This window comes from Orbicella faveolata, unplaced genomic scaffold (assembly GCF_042242905.1).
Source record: "Orbicella faveolata isolate gen_17 unplaced genomic scaffold, um_ofav_v1 contig_3, whole genome shotgun sequence".
NCBI lineage: Eukaryota > Metazoa > Cnidaria > Anthozoa > Scleractinia > Merulinidae > Orbicella > Orbicella faveolata.
Window position 1 is genome coordinate 19,666,765 of NW_028301558.1, and position 9,013 is coordinate 19,675,777.

General features: G+C 40.8%; 1 protein-coding gene across 1 annotated transcript; it reads left to right on the forward strand.

Annotated features, from left to right (window-relative positions):
* The first annotated feature begins 3,751 nt into the window (after positions 1–3,751).
* LOC110061522 (DNA replication complex GINS protein PSF2-like) lies at positions 3,752–8,968 on the forward strand. Its single transcript, XM_089298495.1, has 5 exons — positions 3,752–3,989; positions 4,185–4,299; positions 6,041–6,140; positions 6,557–6,683; positions 7,372–8,968. The coding sequence occupies exons 1-5, from the start codon at positions 3,900–3,902 to the stop codon at positions 7,483–7,485; spliced, it is 546 nt and encodes a 181-aa protein (XP_089154621.1). The 5' UTR covers positions 3,752–3,899; the 3' UTR covers positions 7,486–8,968.
* The last annotated feature ends 45 nt before the right edge of the window (positions 8,969–9,013 follow it).

A 9,013-nucleotide genomic window follows, 5' to 3' on the forward strand; every position in this document is an offset into this window, starting at 1 on the left:
GTGCCTTGCGCCAGTCGGCCAGCCAGCCAGCCCGCAAATACCCATTTGGCCAGTTTTGCGCATGTCACTGGAATTTTCTCATGGGAGAAAATTAGTTTTGAAGGTTCTACAGTAAAACCCGCGTGTAAGAACCTAGTGGTTAAGGAACCTGCTGGCAGAAATTTGCCATTTTAATACGCACAAATATAAGAACCTGTTTAGTCAAACACACTCAAGCAGGTTCCCATGTGTGGGTTACAATTACTTATTAAATGATAAACATTTTAACGGAGTGTGCCTTTAAGATTGCAAATTTATGTCACAAGAAAATACGTAATACAGTTGTGAATAAATACACTGTGTTCAAGGACCAAACCCAAGTTTATTTATTTTTCTGGTTTAAGGTAATATCATGTTTTATACCATTGACGTCAACAGTTGCTGCCCTTTAACAAAGCTAGATTTGACTTTCAAACTAACAAAGAAACAAACCTTGTAAATTTCTGGGTCGCCCTGTGTAACGAACCAAACTTTTGACAGTTCTTTTTTCCGCGCTATCTATCTCACGTTTGAGTCATACGCATGAGCGGCGAAAAGCGAAGCAATTCGGCGGGGGTGGATTCCGGTGAAGAGGCACCAAGAAAGTAAGCCTGCCTTGATCTCTGTATTTTTCTCATTTCTGCTTCGGTCGAAAACCGGGAAAGACGAGAAAACTGTTGATGAGGAGCGATCATATTAGATCCCCACGGAGTTGGTAATTAACCGCGGATTCTCACGACAAAAAAGAACTTCCTCGTCTCGCGACTTTCGCGCTCGCGCTTGTGCTGCAACGTGGGCCCGTTCCGGCTATGCTTTCTTCAGGCTTTATCTACATTCTTCTTATTTTGTACCACCCAAATTATCTCGTGTTATGTAACAGACGTTAAAATGACTTGTGTCTTTTGGTTTACATCATCATGAAAGCAATTGGGCTTTGAATATGCAAAGTTTCAGGAACTCCTCTTAAATACCTTTTAAAGTAGAAATGTTGTCGTGAAGTCAGTCGGTACAGAAGTAGACATACGAGAAAAATGCACTTAACTTTTCTCATACGATGGATTAGTAAATGTAATCGCATGGTTAAGGATTAATTTCACGTGTATTTTCAAAGTTTTCACAAAATTGCCCGAGTCGCGAAGCGGCGAGGGCAATTTGGAAAACTTTGTCGTTAAAGGACAGGCTAGCAGTAGAACGAGGAAAGCCTACTATAATAGTAAGCAAAACACAGCAAGTTAAATTCACTCAAAGCAATTTCTTTACAACTAAAACTTCAAGCAATTTAATTTTATTTACCTGTTTTGCGAAGTTTGCAACGGCGTGAAACTAATACATCGATGAAAAAAAAAGTGTCCAAACGAGCTCTAATAACTTTCTTGAATCCAAAACTCTCCTTTCCATCGCGAAAACTTAACGTACCAACAAAATATACGCTGTTTTTTACACCGACATGGTGACCTGTGACACTAATAAGGCGACCCGAAGCAAAACGAAGAAATTAAGTTTACCTTCGGCAGCCATGGAAAAAAAAGTTCTGTAACTCTATGCTTTGTGCGACACTAACCAGCCGTTCCCACTCAAACTTTTTTCAGGCTGCGAATCAATACATTTTTTATAGTAGTAGTAGGCCTCCGTCGGTCAGGGTTGACCATGGGTAGCATCCTAGTTGTCTACTTGGCTGGAGCACCGGCGTCTGTGGCTGCAGAGGCCGATGTGGGAGTGACAGTCTCTCTTGCAGAGGCTGCATCTGTGCTCGATCTCTGGTCTGTCGAGGCTGTCTCTTTGTTTTCTGCGGACCCGCCTCTCTGTGCACGTTTTTTATAATAAAGTGTATTATCGTTTGTCTCACGATGTGAGAGTGTGGGTGTTTGTTCACCCTAACCATCAATCCGTTTCATCATGGAGATCGAGAATTACAGCAAGATCGCCTTTCTCGAAACGTCAGTTTATAGAGAACCTGATGGCCGCCTTACCACCAGTGTCTACAGGAAACCAACACATACTGATCAGTACCTAGCGTATGATTCACACCACCCTCAGTCAGTAAAGCGCGGTATTGTGAAGTGTCTGTACGACCGGGCTAAACGTCTCGTGACCAAACCATCAGTAATCGCTGGAGAGAAGAAACATGCATCTGTCATTTGTATTTGTTTCTAACGGATATCCCTTCTCTTTTGTACAGAAGATCACAAAGGCACGAACAACCCCAAGAAGAGAGCCCGTCGCGGAATTTAAATCCACCGCCGTTTTACCTTACGTCCAAGGAGTTTCGGAGTCTCTCCACCACTGCCTAGAACAACAAGGCATTCGCGCCGTCTTCAAGTCCACACGACACTTCGGTCACACTTAGTGCGACCAAAGGACACCGTCAACCTGGCTAAACAAGATGGTGTTGTCTACAGGATTCCCTTTGAGTGCGGCAAAGTCTACATCGGAGAAACAGGGAGATCTATGCAGGAGAGGATCAAAGAACACGACAGGGATATACGACTCGCCCGTACCCAGACCTCAGCCGTTTCTGAACACACCCACGAGACCGGTCGCTATCCTATCTGGAATGAGGTCAAGTTTATTGATCGAGATCCTCACTGGTACACTCGTAGGGTCAAGGAAGCTATTCACATAAGACTTCACCCCAATAACATCAACAGGGATAGTGGAATTGAAATTCCTGAAGCATGGATGCCCACGATCAAAAAACACAACAACAGGAGAACGGTACGACAGCGGAGCACTGAGGGAACAGCTACTCGCCGGAACAATGGAACAATAGGAGGATCGAAATGCACCAATCACAGCCGACCTCTGTGATATAAATGATACCGTGCAATCAGTCGACGTTATCGCCTGAAGAAGACTAGCAGTAAGCAGTCGAAACGTCGCGATCTACATCTCAAGTGACCACATCGTGAGACAAACGATAATACACTTTATTATTGCATCTACCACGATGAATAACAACAACCTTTCCTCGACAATACATTTTTGGATGGAAAAATTCTTTTGCTTTTCCGCCATAAGACTGCGCTTTGCTGCATATTGATTTTCTTTCACGTTAAGATGAAATAACCGCGTTTAGATCAAACTCAGAAGCGATGCGTTTCAGAAAATCCTTTTCAAGATCCTTTTGAAGGGGGAAACCAACTTAATGCAAGCGTGCTCAGCCAATCAGCATCAACTAATCCTGCCCTATTGATTCTTTTGATTACCAAAAGTGCGCTCCGTCTCAGCCTATCAGCATTCAGTAATTTTGCCTCGAAGCCCTGGCCAAACGGTCTCGCAAGTAGCCGCAAGTTGAAAACTTGGGTCTACTCACGACGGTTTGGCCAGGCCTTGTGTTCACTTCCTTCATGGCCTCTGGAGCCCGTTTCTCGAAAGCCCCGGAAACTTTTCGGGCCCGTAAAGCTATTTTTAGTTCATCTGTATCTAAAAACGGAAAGTGTATACGCCTGAAACTTCTTGTATGAATGGAACCTCTGTTCATATTAAGAATACGTGAATAAAACAGATTTGTAATCATAATATTCGACATTTTGTCATGGCTTTTCGGGTGCGAAAACATTTCGGAACCTTTGAGAAACTACGCTTGTAATTCCTCTTCATTGTTAGCAGCTGTTATTGTTTTAGGGGTAAGGGGATTGTTTCTGTTGTTTGTTCTACTGTACCCTCAAAGGGTATCAAACCATTCATGTGAGACCTTACCCTTTGGTCCAGTCTGGACCCGGGCATTCAATATCGGGAGGCCTAGTAACAAGTATCCTTTGAGCGGGAAAACATGGCCGCGAAGCGGTAAAGAAGAGTGTCAACACGATCTTAGCGGCTCTGCATCGTGCTTGGTGACTTTCTCTATATCGAAATACTCGTATATTTCATCTGTTTCTGATATGGATCCTTCAGAAGTGGAATTTCTGGCCGAAAAGGAGAAGATATCTATCCTAACGAACTTCTCAGAGAAAAAGTTATATTTGATAGGGGTACGTAAGGTTTGCATTGGCCATAACTAAACAAATATTATACAGGGGCGAGGGCCACTTTTATCTATAAGTATAACGTGGTATGAAACTATAAAAACTGCGATCGAACTTGTACAAGAATAAAGTGATATGTTACAGTTCAGAGTTGATATACAGATTTTGAAGTTTGAATAATTAAGATTACTATTTTTACAGGGGGACACAGGGCCACTGAATGCATCATTGCCCACAGAGGTGCCTCTGTGGGTCGCAATATTTCTGAAACAGCGAAGGAAGTGCAGAATCCAGCCTCCTGACTGGATGGAAGTCGGTAAGATTATATTAAAAGATCAAATTACAAAGGTATCCATTAGCAGTCATTCTGGTTTATGTAATCAGATAGGTGTAAAACAAGGGTGAGTGATGGAAGGTGAGCTCTGGTTAGCCTGAATAACGCTCAGGTTAGTCTGTTTCATCTCCCAATATCAGGGACCTTACCAATATACGATGGTGATGGCTAGGACAACACCCATTGAAAAGTGTGTTTATATTTTACTTTGGAATTTCGCATTTATTTACATGTGTAGATCTATTTAGTGTGTTTGTCAGTATTAATACTTGCCCCTGCTGAATATGCTATGACTGCATTCAGTTCCAAATAGGAATTACCAGTATATGAAAAATTCGCCGTAGTGGGCCCCGTTGTCAAAAAACTTGGAAATTGGTCATTTTACATAGTTGATTTGCAGAGGACAGCAAAGAAATGTACCAAGAATTATAATGCATGTGCACAGCCATTGTTCTGCTTGTTAAACCTTCTGTTTGGTGGCATTCTTGTTACTGTTGCTGTCGTGTTTTGTGCAAGGTCCCTAATGTTGATGACAACACACACCCCTACCCACCTCTCACCTCTAACCCCTGTTTTAGAATTGCTTATCTAATCCTGGTTTCTATGGTATGAATCAACTAGGATTGTTGTACCTCCCAACTCAAATAGGTTTTCGGATTGGAGGAGAGTGTGTCATGTGTTGTTGGTCAAAACTCGCTAACTCCCTAGGGTGAACAAAACTCACTAACTCCTAAGGGAAACAACAATGTGAACTTTTGACTTGCACATGATCAGGTCGTGCTCCTTGAAACTACAGCAAATTCGTGAGCCAGCCAGCATCATGCGAACGATTTCTTCGCAGTTTTTTTTATATAATTTTTTGAGTTGGGAGGTATAACAAAACACTTAATGACTGGTCCCACAGGAAACAGTGAGTTTTGTTTCCACTCGATCTCAATGTTCCCCTCAGCTTCTGCTCGAGGAACATTGAGGGTGTCGGGGAAACAAAACTCACTGTTTCCCTTGGGGCCAGTCATTAAGTGCTTAGTATTACTACTCCCTCTAGATGGAATGCTACTCATTTCAGGTTAATCCCCAGCATTTGCCGGATCTCGGTAACAGTTTGCTGTGGCAAATGAAACATTTATAACATTGGGTGGGTGGAAAGTGGAAATGCAGAAGTTTATTTTAGTGCTTGTCCTACTTAAACACAACACAATGATCCAGCCAGCAATCAAACCAAGACTACAAGATCCAGAGTGTAGTTCAGTAACCAGACAGTCACCTTCCCTGTGCAAGCAGAAATGGCTAATGTTGGAATTCTGGCTTTAAAGTGAAGAGGGGGCATAATGAAGCACATTTTTCTAAATAGCAATTAGTCTGTATGCTCAAGGTTTATATAGGCTGATGGATGGTGGAGTGTGCAGCCCCAAATCAACTATCAAGGTTGATAGAACCCAACAACAAGTTGTCTAAACATTTATTGGTTAGTAATTAGCCCAGTGCAGGCTGTTCTTTTAGAAATAGCATATTGATTAAATAGGTTTTTTGATAGCTTTGTTTAGCACTCTTCTATCATGTTACACATGATGCACTAAAGCTACACACATGCTGCAAGGGCCCTCTATTTTAAATATCAATAATTACTATTGTAGGTGGTTACATAGGTAATCAGATAGGGTGTTTGGTAATGGCTGGCTACAGGAACATGCCAACAAAGCTGTATAATGTTATTGCTCTGCAGAAAAGTTGCAGGAACTTAAAGAAAAAGAGAAAGATGCAGAGTACTTTACTAAAATGCCATCTAAACACTACATGGAAATTGCTTCTCTTCTTCTAAGCAGGTAGTTTGAATAGTGTTACCTCAATTAACATAGGAATTTAAGTGAATAGTTCAAATTCACCAATGCATTATAGGACTGACAGCCTAGAGCTGGAAAGAACTTATCTCAATCTGCAGGCTACGAACTGAGGTGGATTACAGCTGTTTTTCTCTCCCTTCCCCCCCCCCCCCCTCCCCCAACCCCCAACAAAAAATATATTTTTCATCAGCATGGAACAACAGCCAGGAATCCAACTAGATTTGCAGGTTATATCCTTTCAAATTTTAGCATTGGTCAAACACATCACAAAATGGCATCAGATGATATAGTAACTGTTATTATCAGCTGTTTTTTTTTTTTTTGCGAAAATTTGAAAAATTAAGAACATTCTGAGTACTTTCCAACTTAACGATAGATACACATCTTGTGGTTTTCAGTGCTGCTGATGACATTCCACATGCAGATGAAGTGCGTACACTGATTAAAGATATCTGGGACTTGAGGATTGCTAAACTAAGAAAGTCTATTGACATCATGGTCAGCCAACAGGAGGTTTACGCTAGGGTTAGTTGGATTTGCACTGGATATATCACTTATCTTATTTTATAAAAAGTATAGCAGAGTGTAGAAGTGATGCATGGCAGATCCACTTCCCTTGTGGTTTTTTTTTTTTTTTCAGCTCAGTCTTGAAGTATTTATGTCTTGTTTTATAAAATTACAACTGCAGTTACAGAGTATTGAAGCAAGATGTGACCAGATCCACTATCCTCTTGTTTATCCCAGACTTAAAGTATTGAGGCCTGCCTCATGAATTATTTTGGCATCCTTTGCCAATCCCAGTTCTTCTTCTCTGTCCATCCAAGATTCTTTTTCTGGGGCTGTGCTTTGCCCAACAGACACTGATTGTTCTACAGTGTTTGTGTTATAGTCACTGAAAGGAGGACTGAGGAGGACTGAATATGTGGACTGAAGTTAATTCCACAGCAACAGCCTATTTCTTGACAATAAGCAGTTCCAGAAAATACCCATACTCTCCCCACAGAATGGATTGGAATTTCCCGGGGGTGGGGGAGGGGAGGGGGTGGCTCTGTAAGACCAAAACATTTGAAGAAATGTACATGTAAGAAGTTTAATTGGAATTTCCAGAGGGGTATGGAGTCTTCTGTGGGGGAGGTATGGAAATGTTTTCAAACTACACAATTTAACATACCTTTCCAGTCAAAACAATTGAGATTGTTCCTTATTTTCACAGCTGGATGACTTGTCTTTGATGGAAATTAACATGATACGCCCATTCCTCACACAAGCACTTGATCACATGCACAACTTGAGGTGTCACGTTGTAGAGAATCCAAGTAATACGTGAATAACAAGTCGTGAATTGTGAAAGCTTGCAGCTGCTGGCACCTTAATGGAGTACAACTGTTCACGTCACTAATAAATTTCAGTGACACTAGAACTTAAAAGCAAGAGACACTGTAACTACTTCTAGTATCTTGTAAAGTAGTTTAAGGGTATTATTTTCTAAGTAAATTTTTGCTACATTAACAAGCAAGCAGAACAGTCTCTTAGTTTATCATTAACTTGGATTTGATAAGATAAATTCAATGCATCTGTGTTAGAGTAGAGCCTAAAACCTCCGTAGATTTGTCCCAAAATTCTCTACAACTAGCATTATTCTACTTCCTGTCATACATGCCAGTTTCCCTGCATCCTTTCGCTAGGAAATCCCTTTTGTTTTTTCTTCTGGAGCCTAATGCCTATTATACTTTCATTGGTCGGTGACATTGCTACTCTTTGTTACTGGATAGTTGAAGGGAAAAGTATGGCAGTTCGATAGCTTCAGTCATTGAGAACATGGCAGCCTCATTCCCAGGGGTTTCATTAAGGGCTGGGCACTGGGCATGATTTTGCCCGCCTGGTTTGACCATCTAGAGGAAAGTTTCTCTTATAAAGAAGTTCAGTTCAAAACATTTTGCCCGCCTGTGAAAACCAGTTACCCTCCTGCTGAAAACGCTAATAAAACCCCTGCATTCTAGAGTGAGAACAATTACCTCCAATAAAAGCTTAAGCGCAAAAAAGAAGTGAATGATCAAAACTTCAACCACTAAACTTGATATTGCTAACATGGGCATCAACAAAAGGGGGTGGGGGAGGGGAGGGTGGTGGGGCATATTATACATAAAACTTTCCATGCTGTTGTGAACTTTTTATAAAATACATATATTTTTTTTTTCGCTGTTGTGATCTTGTAGTGGCGAACACATCATAGTTTCCCTTAACTGTAGACCTCCAGTTAACAGACACGATATCTTCATTGACACTAACAGTAAAAACCCCTGGCTAAGTAGCTGAGTATTGTGATGTGCAGGTAAGAGGGTCCTTAGCTAAATGTAACATTACTAAAAAGGTCTTGAGGTTGCCTTTATTTTAATTGCACAGCTAACAAATAAAAATGTCTTTTTTATATTTTTACTGACTTTCCTGTACCTTTCAATAACATGTGAACTCTGCTTAATCAAAATCAACTATGGGTTACGCTTTAAAGTGGTGCTTAACAATGGCTGTGAAAATTTCTTTATTAAGATTGGCTGAGGACAGGCAAATTTACCACTTATTTTTAATTTGCCCTGCATGGCAAATTAATGCATGTACGTTTAATTTTCTCGCTTATGTAGCAAAGCTATCAGTGACATCACCCATTGTTAATAATATGCCAACCAGAGAACTATTGGCTGGTCAAACGAAGAATTCTTTTCTTTAACATTTCGAACATCTAAATAACAAAAATAATGTTTGTAAACAAATATCTTTCCTGTAAACAATAATAAATGAGTATTTGAATGAAAGCTTGTCATGAGCAATTAAGGATTTCCACTACTCAACAAGTTTGA